The sequence below is a fragment of the Aulonocara sp. 'chitande type north' Nkhata Bay genome, linkage group LG1, assembly GCF_057382095.1.
Source record: "Aulonocara sp. 'chitande type north' Nkhata Bay isolate Kocher_YH1m ecotype deep benthic linkage group LG1, A_spYH_male_GT1.1, whole genome shotgun sequence".
Classification (NCBI taxonomy): Eukaryota; Metazoa; Chordata; class Actinopteri; order Cichliformes; family Cichlidae; genus Aulonocara; species Aulonocara sp. 'chitande type north' Nkhata Bay.
Window position 1 is genome coordinate 36975044 of NC_141344.1, and position 17741 is coordinate 36992784.

The 17741-nt window shown below is 41.1% G+C and overlaps 1 protein-coding gene across 3 annotated transcripts in view; it reads left to right on the forward strand.

Moving 5' to 3' along the window:
- serinc4 (serine incorporator 4) overlaps window positions 1-17741 on the forward strand; it is a 31948-nt gene that overhangs the window by 8632 nt on the left and 5575 nt on the right. For all 3 annotated transcript variants that reach the window (XM_086294665.1, XM_086294657.1, XM_086294674.1), the window contains exons 2-7: window positions 3269-3436; window positions 3787-3965; window positions 5579-5658; window positions 5991-6084; window positions 8385-8596; window positions 9209-9304. In XM_086294665.1, coding sequence (XP_086150791.1) covers window positions 3269-3436; window positions 3787-3965; window positions 5579-5658; window positions 5991-6084; window positions 8385-8596; window positions 9209-9304 — 829 coding nt within the window. The remainder of the gene's footprint in view (window positions 1-3268; window positions 3437-3786; window positions 3966-5578; window positions 5659-5990; window positions 6085-8384; window positions 8597-9208; window positions 9305-17741) is intronic.

Below are 17741 nucleotides of genomic sequence, written 5' to 3' on the forward strand. Positions count from 1 at the left end.
CCTCAGTGGATGAAAATAAAATGCAAAGGACATATTATAAGAAATATACATAGATTAAAATACATAAACTTGACAGAGGTCCTTTTGCGATACAAAGTGAAAGGCAGATGTGGGTCAGGATTAGCACTTAATACTTGGAAAGGTGCAGATGAGATCGTCATCATGTAGAAGTAACACGTTGAGTGACTCCTGTGTTTCTGAAATTATATTCTTACATTTGTGATTTGACAGGACAACCTGGCTCATTTATGCAAACGTCCATGAATGCCTGAATGAAGACTCCGTCTCTATCTCACAAACTCCTCCACGTTTAGTCTTCACTCTGTACCTAACAGTCTGTGGTCTGCCCTGAATATGCTGTGTGACCCACTCTTTTATTTGGCTGTTTTTAAATGAAAGTGATTATTCGTGTTTTTGGTTTAATCTCCATGGCCCAACTTTGCTCTGTGACCAGTAATCCTGCATTATGAACCTTAAACTAGGCCACAGGGCAGACACCTGGCTGTCTGTAAGGTGGCTCAACTTATAAACCTTTTTTATAAATTCTATAAAGTTTCCCTTTTGTTTATGTGTAGTTTTCTTTATTCCATCAGAAACATCTGCACTTCTTTATTATGAACAGTTCTGGTTTGTTCAGAATGCAAAAAAGGACAATTTACATCTGATGCATTTATGGTTTCTCATGCTCTGCATGCTGAGAGATGGTTTTAGGTGTTCAGTTTACAAAGTAGTTTATTTTGTGATTATCAAGTGACTTGGAGTTATTACAGTATCTCCATGCTTCTCTTTGGGCCGTCAGACCATCAGTCAGAGTGCAGATAAAAGCACTTTTATTAACAAATCTACAACTTGACTAATAGACAAATAAACAATAAGCATGTAAATGTGTACAGTATGTAAGAAAGTAAACAGAGATGGTAAACAAAGCTGGTTTAAGTGACTGTGCATGTGGTTGCTGGTGTCTGATGGGCGGGTCTGTTGCAGATCTACTGTATTTTCCCACATAATCATCTCTGGGAGGTTGGTCTGAAGAAGAAAACCTGAGTGACAGTTCTCTGGGTGAAAGTGTGTTGCTGGTGTCAGAGGGAAATGGTCAGACTGCTTTGAGCAGACATTGAGGCAGCAGTAACCACCTGTTAGAACCGCGGCATGTAGAAGAACGTCTTTGAATGTACGATGTTAAACTTTGAAGCAAGTGGGCTGCAGCAGCAGAAGTTCACATTATGTGGCTCTCCTGTCAGCTTTGAACAGAAAACTGCAGCTACAGTTCACACAGAAGACTGGAAGTATGCTGCCCGCTCTGATAGCATGAATTTCTGCTGTAACATTCAGATGTCCGGGTCAGAGACAACAGGACAGCATAGATCCATGTTGTGTGGCATCACTGGCTTCAGGCTGCTGGTGGTTCAATAGTGCGGGGGATATTGTCTCGGCACCATTCGAGTCCATTAGCAGCGGCATTGTTAAAACACCACGGCCTACCTGGGTAGTGTTGCTGACCTTTACTACCACAGTGTACCCATTCTGTAGCTCAGGAGGAGCCACAGCAGTAGAGCTGGTCATCTACTAATCAGAAGGTTGGGGGTTCAATCCCTGGCTGCTGGAGAAGATACTCACCTCGTTGCTTCCTGATTCATCCATCGCAGTGTGAAGGTTAGAAACGACAAAGGAAAGAGAGATAAAGGTGCTTGCGGGTGTGTGAATGAAGCAAGTCGTATAAAGTGCTTTGAATGCTCAGAGTAGAAGAGCTCTATATACGAACCAGTCCATTTACCATTCTGTGACGGCTGCTCAGAGCAGGACATCACACCACATCACAATAGTCTCATCAATGAGCTCACTGGGCTCCACAGTTAAAGCCTTTATGATGTGGTGGAATGGGAGATTCAAGTCATGGGTGTGAATCCCAAAATCTGCAGCAAACACACATATGTACGTGTTAATATATACATATATTGTAATATAGACCAAAATCTATCTTAGAATTATAGAATTCTAATAAAGCACATATTTCTTCTTCAAAATTTAAAGTAATCTACAAAAATAGAAAAGGTAGCACCAACAAACGGAAACTGTTCCCCACAAAAATGACCAGAGCAACATCACTGACTGACTGATTTGCAGCCATGTGAGCAGTCAGTGCATAATGGAAACCCATTCTTCAGCTGGAAGGGATATCAGGAGATATACGCTCCATTTAATCGTCTTTCATCAAATCATTTTTCAGCCACTGACCAAGATTAAAGATCTATTTTGATGCAGTCTTCCCCTCAATGAGAAGATGTTGGATAATCCTCTCTGCATTATCTATCAGATTAAGACGTGCACATGATGAGTGATAATACATCTGGATTTACTCCTTTAGTATTTAGTGCAGTTCCAGTGCCTGCAAATATGCACACAGTTCACAAAGCAAAGCAGAGAAATACAATCTACAATATAAAACTACACAGTTACTACAGACAGACTGCAGAGGCTGCTGAAGCACATGAGCAGATGAGCGTGCAGGTTTCTCCTCTAGGTTTAGTTCAGGATCAGTGGACACAGGCTTACATTCAGTCATCCACAGCTCTGATTGATGAGAATCAGAACCAGCCAGATGCCAGTGGACTCATTAATCTGCCATCATTGGCAGTGTGAGACTGGGACTTTTAAATGTCTTCAGACAGTTTTGCTTTTAATACTTGGATTGTGCAGATGCAGTGTTTAGGATTTTCAATCCTCCGGGTCCCTGTACCAGCAGGAACTCTGCTTAACGTAAACTTAACCATACAGCACGATTCAACACTGCAGTGCCCACTACAGGAAGTCTTCAACTTTCAATGAGTACTAAAGCAGTTTGAAACTACTCCAAATACCCGTAAAGTAAATTAGAGCTTAAGGATCAAGAGTTCTCCTGTTGTTGAAAGGCAACAAATTTATGGAGCTCATAGTAGTTCATGGTTTTCATTTTTCAGCACTCTGGACTGAATATCAGTGCACATCATTTCTACTCTGCTGTCTGACCTCATGTATCACCCACGGCCGTCAGATGCTCTTTTGACTCAGGAGATGCTGTGTGCCGGAAGTGACCACATGCCAAAGATTTTATTTTTCTAACTTTATCTCCACTTGTTGCAGCATGCAGTGTATTTACTAACATATTACACGTTTCAGATCAAGTGGGATTTTGGTGAAATACAGTTCACATCTTCTCAGCTGCTATGTGTGACAGTTGTAACAGCAGACAGAAATATGTCCGTGGCCTGTGTGCTGTTCTCCTTCTCAGATATGCTGCTGCTGTGGGCCGGCTCCCTGCTCGCTCTGCTGTGCCTTCTGCCCTCCGGTCAAATCCTCCACCAGCACGCGGGTCATGTACACGCTCTTTCACATAATGAGTTGTGCGGTCTCCTGCCTCATGCTGTCCCGCACGGTCTCCGAGCTCGTCAGGGAAAATGTGAGTGTTTGCTCAGTTGTTCAATATGTTACCAGTGCGCTTTATACAGTGCAGCTATTCTGACTCCATACACAAAGTCCACAGTCATGAGTGAATTCAAACCCCAATGAACAATGTGAGAAACATTAAATAAAGTCATACAGAATAATAACTACTAAACATTATTATTCTGTACGTAGTTCTGCAAATAACTGCTGCAGGTAAGAGTTTCAAGAACAAAAGAATAAATAAACCAAATTATTTGTCTTAGCTGTGTGAATTTAATGTGTAGACGAAAATACACTGAATAGTCAGTCAGTGTGGAGAAGCACCATCTCTGACGTCATCATGAATGTGACGTGTCACTTCAGGTGCCTTTCTTCAACGTGGTGTGTGACCAGGCGCACGGCGGGGGCCACTGTGAGATGTTGGTGGGCTACTCTGCGGTCTATCGAGTCTGCTTCGGCACTTCCTCTTTCTACCTGATGATGGCGATGTTCCTCATTGACGTGAAGTCCAGTCAGGACTTCAGAGCACTCATACACAACGGGTCAGTGTGAAGTGTTACACATGAGCCTTTTTCCACATTTCAGCACCAACATGTTACAATGAGTGACAAGAAGATACACGTACAGACTGTTAGAGGTTAATAATGTAGTTCACCAATCAATCAATCAATCAACCAATAGCTATTTGTAGGAGTCTTCCCAATCTGGGCCTAAAAGTAAAATACCATATGTTTGTCCAAACAACTCTACACTTTACAAAAGTGAGAATCTATGATGTAAACAGTCGTGACCACAAAGAAAAAACAGTAAATGAGAAGGCGTGTCCAAACTTTTCAATGGTAGTGTTTGTGTATTTTATACATATTATTCTATCTATTTACACTATACATAATACATACATCTCTGTATAGATATTAATATAAATACACACTATAGGAATATGTCCTAACTACATACAGACAGCAGGATATAAAAGAGAAATGAAGCATTGTGTGAAGGTTATGAGCAGGGACAGAAGATGATGTGTCATGTGACCTGTGCAGGTCTTGTAAAGAAGGCAGATTGGAGTCAATCATGTTTCAGTTAAAAATACTCAAGAAAATATTCAGTTTTTACATTTTGTAATGTTTTCTTATTCACATTAACAATCAAAAGCATAACGCAGGATATTATTGTAACACTGTTATGCAAGTGCAGCAGATCTGACCTAAATGTGCACCGCCTGCTTTTATGTGATTTCCTTGAATATTTAAATTAGACTTTAGGAGTGTGTCCTCACACACGCCTTTAAATACTCCAGCCTGTACCTACTGAAAGCTGCTGCTCTAATTAAAGCTCTTTGTTGTTGCACTTTCCATTGCAGTGCAGTCGATTATAGCTGTGACGTAACTCGGATTAGGATTTGACAGACTGGATTGCTGCTTCTGTCTGGTATAAATAAACTCACAGGAGTCTTAGTAGTAGCACAGTGAAAGGTTACAGCTCTAACAGTGGCCTGCAGAGCACCGAGTACCCTCGTTCTTAAAGACCAGACGCAGACACATAAACAGTGTTTGCACGGAGGAAAAACTTACTGTGCTCATCAACGTGCACCTCCCTCTTTGGGAGTTTATTATTTGTGTTTCAATTGTTTTTCTTGTTAAATAAAGTATTTATCTGAATGTATGAGGCCACTAAAGTCAGTACAATGAATTTCATTTCTGAGGAAACATGAGCAGCACACAAGCATTTTAAAATTCTGCACAGAGACATTCAGTCTGTAGCTGGAAGAAAATCCAATAACATAAAACATGTAATGTTCATGTTGGTAGCAGATGCTGTAAATCTTTACAACAGCAGCTTGAGTTTATGCTGATTCTAATTATTAGTTCAAAAACACACCACAGTGAATATATTTTCATTCCACATCAGATGAATAAAGTAAGTTTGAGCAAACAAGCCGATTTGGAGCTCAGAAGTCTGCAAAAGGTACGTTTTTCAGATTCTGCTGTTTCTTTTCTTAGTATCAGAAATGAGTGGGTTTGTAGGTTCAATAGAGAAGTAATACAGCACTTGTAAATTAGTAAAAATTACAAAATCGTTGGAAAAAAGCTTTTATATTGAAGGTTTAAAACCCCCCAAAAACTAACAGTTCCTTTTTTCTTTCTTTTTTCAGCTTCTGGTTCCTTAAGTTCATCACACTGCTGGGAATGTGCACTGCTGCCTTCTTCATCCCAACAGAGTCCTTCCTGCATGGTGAGAAACTTTTCTATCAGGCTTTTCATTGGAAGCAAATCCATCCTGAGAGCAGATATGACCTTCCTTCTAAACCCTTCTAGGGGGCAGCAGAGATCTGCTCCTGAGCACTATCGAAACCCTGCAGGGCATTCATCAACGGGCCATAAATCTCTGCAGCTCGGTTTCACTTTGTTTGGGGACAATAAATATGCTGAAACAAGTTTGAGATCACAGCCAGTTTATTATATACAGGTTGCTCTTGTTTTTCCTTTCCTGTTAACTGCTTCCTCTGTCATCTTGAAATAAATCACTGAATGATGGCGCTTCTCTCTCTCTTTTACCTGCCTCAGCTTGGCATTATGTTGGTGTGGTGGGAGGATTCGCCTTCATCTTGATTCAGCTCATCCTCATCACAGCGTTTGCACATACCTGGAACAAGAACTGGTAAGACTAAGACTGTCCTACAGAATCACCTAATGTGTGATTTTATGTTGTGAAATGAAGAAGACGAACTCGTAGCTGTGTGGAATCACTCATTTGACAATCATCCAAAACAAGGACACACTTACCCCGTCTGTGGGGATCTTGACGTTGTTAAAAAGTGTGTCATTAACTTTGTGTTTGCTGTGTTGCTTGTGTTTTGCTGACATCATAATGCGTCTTTGCACGATGAAACTTTATGAAAAAACGATTCATGACCATGAGCACATCCAGCAGCTCTGGGATGCCTCGGTGCAGTGCTGGATGAGAGCGAATCCCTGCAGTCAGATTAAACATCTGGAAAGACTGAATCCAGAGGAGGAGTGCCACATGGTGTTGGAATGACATGTTTTCTTTGTTTCGCAGTGAACACATATTTTTGGTTTTCAGCATAACACAAGTCCTTCACAAAATACCAATGAAACAATACACACAATCACATCTATTTATTTCTGTAATCTGCATATTTACAAGAGAAATGGAAACATTTTGGATAAAGCTTATAAATTGGGGATGTGCAGCATATACTGCTTTATCATCCTTCTGGACACTAATGTGCATCATTTCCAAACTGAACATAGTGTTGTGTTATTTAAGAAAAGCCACTGCGCTCATACATTTATATACAGCTGGACTTGTCAGACCTGTAGCATCCATCTCTTGTTATGTACGGTTTCTGGGTCCTTTGCAGCTTCTTCCAGCCTCGTGTGAAGCCAGTGCTGATGATTCATTTCTGTCCTGCAGAATAACTCAAATCAGACTCATTCAGCACCAGCTAAGTAAAACAGAGCGCTGCTTCTTTTTTTATTTGCTTTTTCTGTGGGTGAAACATGCGACAAACAGCAACCACACGTCTGTCTTCAGACGTCTGGAGTAGTTGAAACCAAAAGTATTCAGTTTGCTGTGATCAAAGAAAATCATCCAGACCTCAAATATTCAGGAAAAGAAGGACGTGTTCATGAATTTTGAACAGTTTCCGAGTGACCGGAGAACCGACGGACTAAGAAATAATAATTCTGTTGGCACTTCTATCCTCTCTGCATCCTTTCTGTCATGTCCTCATTTATCCGTCCAGACATATCCCAGATGTTATTTACTGTATCCAGCTGTTGCAGCTGCCTTTGTCGTCAGGCTCAGCCACCTCTGAACTCTGATGAGTTGTAGCCACGACAGCTAAGAGGATTTATTCATTCAGGCCTTTTCTGAGGCCACTGCAGACAGGCAGAAAAGCCTCTTTCTCTCTTTACAATGACGTGGAGTTTTCATTCACCACTGTCTCTCCAGTCTTGGTTTACAGGTCAGAAATGTTACCAAATATTCTTTGGTTCACAGCTGCAGCACCTGGCAGATTTCTCTTTGCATTATCAAGCTGACTCCAGTGTTATTCTTACTGTCTTCTCAATCCTTGGCCTCACCACTGTGAGTCCTAAATACCCGACTGACTCAGTGACTGTGTGAGATATTCCGAATTCCATCTTAATAACAATAACAGTCACACATTTGATTTATAGGTGCCTGTTGGTACAGCAAATTAAAAACATGTACACAATTAAACGAAAATCAAATACACACATAAAACTATACAAACTAATGAAAGTAACTACAGACTGAGACCGTGTTATAATGAAGGCTCTGAAACCTTTTCCATAGAAAATCACATTCACTTCTAAACATAACTTTAGGTTTACTTTCAGCTACATGCTAAAGATGCTAAACATGTTCACGTCAAAGTAGGCTGTATACATGCATTCTGTCTTCCAGTTGTTTTCCAGTTGTGTGAGTTTAAATCTCCATAACAAGAGGTTTGAACCACTAACCACCGAGTTCTACCCATGAGGATGGCAAGGAGAGCAAATGTTACTGTACATGTCATTTATCCACAGTTCATGTATATGATGCAGATGTGCAGACTAAGAGATTCATCTTTAATGTTTATGGACCTTAGCAGAGGAAATGTTCTTACAGTCCCAGTTGGTGTTATTAATGGCTCAAAGCCCAGCTCTGCTTTGGTAAGCATACGGTTCAGGTGTGATGTGTTCAGTCAAAACAATACAGATCTGTTGTTTTTAGTGTTAACAGGTAAAACAACAGGGCTGGAATAAACTCTCAGTTAAAAATGAAGCCTGATGTAATAATTGGATGCCACTTTCCCACCAGCTTCCTTGTCTCGCCAAATTCAAAGTGGAATAATCACTCGTGCAGTGGAACACCATGACACTTGAATATGAACTCAGTCAAGCTCTGACGATCATCTGTCCTCTCAGGTTGACTGGAGCAGCAGAAAACAAGCGCTGGTACCTGGCGGTAATGTGCGCCACCCTGTTCTTCTACACCATCGCCACTATGGCCTTCACCTTCATGTACAAGTACTACACCCACCCCATTGCCTGCCACTTCAACAAAGTCCTGCTGTGGGTCAACCTGGGACTCTGTGGTCTCATGTCCTTCATTGCCGTCACACCGTGTGTGAAACAGAGTGAGTCGATGAAACACGCTCACGGCAACAAATCTGCAAATAACACTTAGTCCACATCCAGCTGTGCAAACATACACCTGTTGAACGGAGAGCTGATGTAAGCTAACATTATCTGCTTCTCCCATTAAACCAGACGTGCTTTGCCTACACATGTCTGGGCTTCAGGATTAAACACAGGCCTGTACTTTCAGACAAGTACAGGTAATGGTATTGGTACTTTACATGAGTATTTACATTTTGTGAGAGTTTATGGACTCTAGGAATACACATCAAGACTTTTAACTCCACTGCATTTATCACACAGCATGAGGTAGTGTAGTGTGCATTTGTACTGTGCAAATCTGTAGTTTGGTAAAAAATCTTTATATTCTATATTTATAAAAATATTTATAAAAAAAGAAAAATAGACCCTATATGGAATGGAGGACAGTTACATCCTGGTCATTGTGCTGGGACAACAGTAGCGTTGCCAGGTTTGATGGTTCTTTATAGCAGTTTGAAGTGCTGAGCTGAAGGTTTCTTCCTCGAGATGAAAAATAATCATGGCCAGACTTTTCAGGACTCCCCTTTGAGAACTTTTGTACCATCCTCTGTCTTTCTCTCTGTCTACAGAACAGCCTCGGTCTGGGCTCCTTCAGGCCTCCATCATCAGCTGTTATGTCATGTACCTCACGTTCTCTGCACTGTCCAGCCGTCCACCAGAGAAAGGTACGGTAAATAATCAAACGCAGAGCAGAAACACAGAGATCGCTCGGCTGAGACACTGACACAGAAACGTGGACTTTCCCCTTACATGCTGATTAAAAGAGAAACATGTGCAACAAGTTCCCACACATGCACCCGGATCTCTTCATGCTTTTTTCTTCAGAGCTGCGATCGATCAATGTTGTTGGATTAAATGACACCTGCGTAACCTGATGAGGGTTATAAGGGTTGTCTTCCTGCAGCGTTTCTCTGCATAACTGCGATGTAGGGATTGAAACAATGCACAAATTTAAAAACTGAAAGTGTAACACTCACAGAGGAAGATAACCCAAATGCAGGACAAAGACGGGAAGTACAAGATTCAGTACAAATAATCCATCTTCAAAATAAAAAAGGAAGTAACTAAGACAGAGTAATGCACAGAGACATGGAGGCAGACGAGGCCTGACAGCTTGCGCTATACCAGGATGTAACCCTAACACATACACATACTCCTCTATAATTTGCCTTTCCGTTTTCCCAGTGACTCACCTGTTGGCTCCAGGTAAAACAAAGACCCTTCACATAACAGAGACATTAGAGCAGCAGCTTATCACACAACCCAAGTCTTATCCAGGCTTTACATCTAAATGTGTCTGAATCATACATGGATGCTTTGACAATACTGGCTGGTAGAGTCGTTACACTTCCAAACACAGCTGTCCCGATGAACAGCAAAGTGCAGGGTGATGTAAAGCAGGCGTCCAGGAGGAACCAAAGTACCAATGCATCCCTCATTAAGTGTAGCAGTTCGATGTTTTTAGTCCATTTTTGCTACTTCTGGACTCGTTTGGTTAAATACAGTGCGTTTTTAGTCAAAGGTAAAACATCAATAAAGTCAACATGGGTTCACGATTTGAATCTAAATAGCTGTTATTTTACACAAATGTTGGAGAAATCTAAATTTGTTTGTGTTGCTATTTTATGCTCTTATTCCAGAAAAGCCATAAATTGTATCATAACTTCGACAGACTGCATGATGTCACCCACGGTTTAAGAACTCCAGTCTTTGAAGTCTAAATTTTAGCGTTAATTTCATCACCACCTTGTTTTTAGGTGACAGAAATGAGAATTTATTCAACAAGAGGGTGTAGTTCAATCCTGACAGGTAATGCTAGCAGCATGATTGTCTACAGTCCATATTAGCTGCAGTGATGCCTCGCAAACACATAGGGGCTATAGCTGCCTATAGCTGTGAAACCAGTGAGTTATGTAAAACTTTACTCTCTGTACAATTATCACAAAGTATAAAGGCAAAGGCATGTTTTCATGCTGAGGCTCTGTTGCAGCTACCTTTGAGTCATCGTCTGCCATTGTTGGTGCTTTGGCATAATCTGGCATACACTTGCAGTCCTGGACGGACTCTCGCTACTTTCTGTTGCTGTTTATACACATTATGGGTAAATGTCAGAACTCAATAAAACATTTGAAACCCTCACTGAAGGCCCAGCAGAAAAGTTCTACATCTGTTTTCTAAATGAAGATTGTCGCTTTCTTTAAGGTCACTCAGCAGACTGTGAGCTGTGTCATGTTTGAAAATGTTCTCGGTAATCGGCTGTTATCCACAAGGACAAACTATAGGTGTGTTTGTGTGTGTAGGAGAGGTGTGTGAGAGCTCAGAGGCACTCGGGCAGCTCGGGACACTGCAGCAACATGTTGAGAAAATATGCACTCTGAGTTTGTTATAAAAACAACTTTTCAACACAGACTGGGAACCACACACAGACACACACACATACTTACACACTGTAATAGTTAATTCCCACTTACTGTGGCTGAGTTTCCTTTAATTCATGGATTGACCTGTCATGGAAACGTCTCCAGAAGGGAAGTGTGTGTGTGTCTGTGTGTGTGTGCGTGTGCGTGTGCGTGCACGTGTGTGTGTGTGTGTGTGTGTGTGTGTGTGTGTGTGTGTGTGTGCAGGGCTGGACTGGGACAAAAAATCGGCCCGGGCATTTTGACTAGAGACCGGCCCACCAAGTATTATAGGAAAAACCATAAAGCCTTTGAATGAAAACAAACGCTGTTGTCACAGTGATGCAGACTGTCTTGTTGGTATATATGTATCAGTCTAATAAACTTAAACCTACACCATCCTCCCTATTCTGGTATTCTAAACTGCTTGGTCGACTTAACCTCCTGAACTATCTACAACACATGGTGAAAACCTGAAATTAAGACAGAGAAGACTAGAGGGGAGACATGATCATTACTGATTACTGATGACAGATTTAGATATATTTTCATAAACCATTCATTTGCCACATCAATAAACAGCATGGCAGGGCAAAATATTTTTTCTAACATGGCAACCTTTAAAAAGTGAAAGGAGACAGAAAGACAGGTGAGAAAGAATAAAACTTAATTGACTTTTTGATGGCATTTTGCACACAGTACTGGTACAGTATCTAGAAAATGTGGGAAAATACTGGCATCATATGCAGTACTTAGCTACTTCTGAAGAAATTATGATGGGATCCTAAAAAAAATTACTATGTACAATAATGGATTTCTATACATTTGACATCAGATGAAAACGTTTGTTGTAAGATTCAGATAATTATTTTTTAAAAGCGAAACATTTTAAATGAGAATAAAAAAGAAAAGTATTTCTTTGTGCCCCCCTCTCCCTGTTAATGCCTACCTGCCCCCCTGGCAAAACTTTGCTAGAGCCGCCCCTGCAGTTACCAGCTGTCAGCTACTTAGAAAAGGATCCTGGTGTTATTAGTCTCTCAGAAACAGTTCATAACTTCCCTTCAACTCGTTTATGTCACCTAAAGCAGCGGTCCCCAACCCCCGGGCCTAGGACCGGTCCGTGAGTCGTTTGGTAACGGGCTGCGAGAGTTGAGGCTCAGGTGTGAAATGTATGATTTTCAGGGTTTTTATCGTTTTCAGCGTTATTTTGTTATCGTTTTGATCGTTAACTCGGTTTTCCTGGGTCTTTTCACGTGTGTTATGAACAGTGTTGGGGAGTAACGGAATACATGTACCGCCGTTACGTATTTAAAATACAAAATATGAGTAACTGTATTCCGTTACAGTTACTGTTTAAAAAGGTGGTATTCAGAATACAGTTACTTTGTTGAAATAAATGGATTACACTGCGGTACTTTCCTGTTTCATATTGTCGCGGGTCAGGACTGTTTGGGTTTTGTTTGACAGCTATGTTCTGTTGTTCTAGGCGGCAGCACTACGGTTGCCATGGTTACAGGGTGACGCTCTCTCTCTGCGTGTTTCCTGGGTGAGAGAGCGCCTTTTTGTTGTTGTTGTTGTGCTAAGCTAACAGGCAGAATGCTACAGACATAGCTCTAAAGAATGCAGCCTCATGGGCAGTGTAGTCCGTGCTGCAGGGAGAATGGACTGCCATACACGTTATGTGTCTGTGAGCGAGGGAGGGAGAAAAAGGAAAAGTACGAGCTGTCATCGAGCAGAAACGGGAGCTGGAAGCATGTAAATATAATAATAACCACTGCAGCCAAGAAGAGTGCCTGACGAGCCCAGTTGTAAGTAAGCTATTAAGACTCGACTGTACGCTGTGTTCGTGTTTTCCTCCGAAACAATAAGTTCCGTTGGAGCAGCCTTTCAACGCCTCTCTCTGTCTCTCGCAAGAAAAGTTGACCCAGACAACAAAGTAAAGCTATTTTTCAGCTATGAGCCCAACACGGAACCCACGTATTAGCCAGAGGTCCCTTTACTACGGTTCGGAGCCGCGGACCTTCAGTAATAGTAATAAATCACATTCATGTAGTTGTAAACAGCATGATAATATATTAAATAATCCAAAGTATTCAGAATACGTTACTCTCATTGAGTAACGTAACGGAATACGTTACAAAATACATTTTGGGGCATGTATTCTGTATTCTGCAATCTGTAATGGAATACATTTTAAAAGTAACCTTCCCAACACTGGTTATGAATAAATCTTCTTTTTTTCGGTACCGGTACTAGTTTTATTTTGTTGTATTTATCCGCGACACATTAAAGGCCGGTCCGTGAAAATATTGTCGGGCATAAACCGGTCCGTGGTACAAAAAAGGTTGGAGACCGCTGACCTAAAAGGTAAACCTGTTTCTCCATCACCTGTTCAGCTCTGATGATTCAGTAAGGACATCTCCTGGTTTCATCTTCATGTTTCCTTCTCACCACAATCCAAACCGGTATCATGACCAGCAGCTTTTACAGCTGTGGCTCCAGCAAACATCAGCTGATACTAGAAATTAATATTAAATAAATTCTAACAACAGCTGATCAACCTTAAATATGCTGCTGTTGTTTAGCGCGACCTCCGCTGGTTTCCTCTTTCTGGCACAAAGTGGGCGATAAACAAACAAGAGAGAAAAGCCGATCAGCTGATCACTGATCAGTTTCATGATTGAAGTAGAAACAGGAGAGAGAGGGGAGAGAATGAGAGAAGAGGCAGCTGACAGCAAAGACACAGAATAAATCCAGCTTTGTGTATTTTTTCATTGTAGCTGAAGTCCAGGACAAACTGTGTTCCTTCTCACCTCAATACGAAACGCGCAATGTTTTCTCTGAATACCAGACTATTCCGTTTTTTACAGGACAGTTGGAAACTCTAATAACTAACCTTATAAATAAAATAAGATAAAACAAGTTCAACATCAGTAACATCATAGCACCCGCCCAGCAGTATATAAACTCCATCATGCTAGCTAGTATGCAGTACGAGTTATTGTAACTGACTGTAAAAAGTCAGCATAACGAAAATAAACTCCACCTAAACTTGGTTTATATCTGACCAGATAGACTGCAGGTCATAACTTCTTACCTGAAGTTCAGTTCACTGCCTCGGGTCTCTGCTCCTCCTGCCTTTCCGTCATCCACCTGCCAGTGTGTTGCATCTGCTGGCCTCCACCACTTGCTAATGTTACTGAATTTGTGGAAGCTCCGCAATAGCCACCACCAAACAATTGAGTTATTTTTACACATCTCCCAGCATCTGGCCAATCCACCACCTTTCAGTGTTTATGCCGTTACGGGAAAAAAAACGAACCCCCCCCCCCAAAACCCATTGGCCCATAAGAACGAAAAATCACCATGCCCGGTGGGCCGATGGCCAGTCCAGCTATGTGTGTGTGTGTGTGTGTGTGTGTGTGTGTGTGTGCGTGTGGGGGGGTCTCGTTACTCTCTTCTTCGGCCTTTGTTTGAGTTGTGTGTTCCTGGAAGGCTTATTCTGCTCTATGAGCTCACCGTGACGCACACAGAGTAATCTGTATGTTTCTGAGAGAAAGAATTAGTGACTGAAAAGACACAACTCAAAGAGGGAGACATGCTCTTGCTGCTTTGGCAACTCCTGATCTGAGTGTACTTGTTTGTCTGTCTTTGTGGGGCCCGGCATTAAAGTTTAAAAAACTTTTGAAACTAAATGGAAACTAATGCAAGAACCAACAACAGTCTCTGTGAAGCTTATTTTGGTCACAGTAACATTGTTTTCAGCTCTGCCCCACCTGAGTGTAATCGTTCAGGTAGAAATATGGTTCAGAAATTACATGCCAGGCAACCAAGGTGTCAGTTTCTGAATTTTGCTCAGCATTGCTGTTAGGATTAGCGGCATCACTCCTGGGAAAGAGGGTGTCGGTACTGACGGCGTCAGTTTCACTGTTATTGGGATTAGGCTCGTCATTACTGTTATAAATGGAACTGTTGCTATGGTGATTTTCTGTTTGTGTCTGCAGCTCAGCTTTTCGAATGCGATTCAAGTATCCTTCACAGAGTTTCTTTGCTTTTTCTTCTACTATATTTTTGAGCTCATTCAAGTGGTTGCTCACCTCCTCTGAAAGAAGTTCTTCGTACACCCATCTGTAGTATGAGGGGCACCCTGAGGACTTGATGTTGTTGAACCGTCTCATAATACAAATGGGTTTCCAAAATTCGTAGATATTCCAAATAATGAAAACCACACTCAAAACACCAAAGCCAATGTCCTACAAGGGAAGGCAGGAAAATGTTAAAACTTATTTATCTGTATGTTACATGAAATGCACAACTGCCAAAGATATCTATGAATATATATCTAAATCTATATAAATACATCTGTATGGTAGAGCTGTTAGAGAAACGCATTTTATCTTATTTTATTTACTTACCACTGACTCATTCTTATATGTAGCTTTGGTGTGCTTTTCCTCATTTGTCAGATTCTCCTTACAAACAATTCCTCTGTGGTTTCTACCAATGTTTGTTATCAGACAGATGTACCAGTCACCCTCAAGCAGAACAGCGCCTGCCCAAATGCCAGTCAGAAAGAGATATTTGGCCAAAAAAAAGCCAAAAAGCTGCATGTAATTACCACAACTACAATAGCGCTGATAATAAATCGTCTTTTTGTAGAAAGACTCAATTAAGGTGACTAAACAACTGAGGATTAAAGGTGGGAGAGCCATGAAGACTGCACCAGTTATATGTGAATGTGGATCGCAGGAACAAACATAGTCCTTGTCCAATAAGTACTGAAGCAGGATGATGCTCACAGCTTTAGTTAAGGATGAAAAAAGTTTTTGAAGCAGCTCGACATGGTGAGTCATGCTTGCTGAAAAATGTCAAAAACTCTTGATGTAGTAGAAGAACAGTTCAGCTTTGAGACTCGATTTCATCCAGCTTTGTGCACTGCTAATGTGAGAGTGTTTTTCATACGATAACAGAGGGATTTTATTGTGTCTGCTGTGTTTTTAGGTGGGTGGGTTACAACCTGCACTTTTATACTTTCCATTTTGATATCTGTAGTCTATGAAAACACAATATATTCTACGTTTTACACAGAATGCAGATAGTTTCATCTCAATATTTAGTAAAATAATTTAAACCCAAAAATACTTTTCATCACTGCCTCTGCAAATTTGAACCATTGGGTCTGGTATGAAAGCACATGGCAGCTAGTCTATGTGTCTCTGCTGAATCCAGAGACAGGGATTTCTATTAACTGCCTACCCTTCCTATTCGTTGTTTCTAAGTTTGATAAACTTAGAGAGACTCCATTCGCACGACTAACATGCTGAGGATAAAAGGAGGCCCAGCCATGAAGACTGCATCATTTACATGTAAACCCGGGCTGCATGAGCAAAAATAATCCATGTCAAATACGTATTGCACAACGAGGAAGAAGGTTATGAGGATGATGCTCACAGCTTTTGATAAGAGTGAACTAAAATTTCCACGTGGTGTGCCATGACAGCTGAAAAATATTACAGCACAAAACTCTCAAAGCAGTTTCATCAAATTCTTTCTTGCAGCTTTGCTTTCTGCTAAAACCACAGGAAATATTCTGCATTTAGCGGGCCTGTGAGAACACTGCTGAACTGCTACTACAACGTGCCAGCCCTCTACCCCAGCAGTGGGGGTATAGTCCTTCTTTCGTTGGTGCACTACCCCCCCCCCCCCTTAGAACACACAGTGCAGGTTGGCAGAAGTCAGTTTTTTACAGTTTTATTTAAAGCGCAGTTTAAACATCAAAGTGTGTGCACACTGTAGAGAGCGAGAGCAGTAACCACAGGTTATGAAAACAAGCTGGGACAGGTGCCAACAGTTTCTGCTTCATTTCTTAGTTACTCTGATTTGGATACATCAACAACACCTTAGACAACAAGAACTGTAATAACTGCAAACCGTCCTTTTTACTGTTCAACAATAACAAAACAGAACATTTTCTTTGCGTAAATAATTCTCCTAACAGATCAAACGTCTGGCCACATAATTTGTGGAACAATTTATAACAAAATTATTTTAAATACACAAAATTACATCACCAAATGGCACGGTGTTTTAATTCCTGTGCATAAATATGCTTATTTATTCTTGATATTGCTGCAGTTACTTATTGTCACCAGATTGGTCATGTGATCCTCTGGACAAATGAGAGTTTAGAGAATAAAAAGTTTTGTGAAGGCCGGCTAACAGCAGCTAACAACAGAAAAGCTGAAGATGTTCAGCAAATGAGCGTCACCGACTCCTCGACTTGTATCATTGTTGTGAGCAAGACTGAGCAGATGTGCACAGCTGAGGTAAACAGCAGCCTGACAGGCTACACTCACTGCAGATCAACGCTGGCCAGGGCTCTTGGTCCTACAGCGGCCACCATAGCTAAGGATTAGAATTAGAATAGAATTCATGTCTATTGTCATTGCACACGTCACAAGTACAAGGCAACGAAATGCAGTTTGCATCCATCCACAAACTGCTTTAGCAATAATATAGATATATTACAGAATATGGAACTATTATAGGTATGGTACAATGTACACGGTATGAAGGTATGTTATGAATATACTATAAGTATGTACAGGCTACAGCTGTAGTGAGTGTACAGGCTATGTTAGCTTATACATATTAATAAACAGTTATATACAGTTGCAAACAGTTGTAGAATTATAATTATTGTATT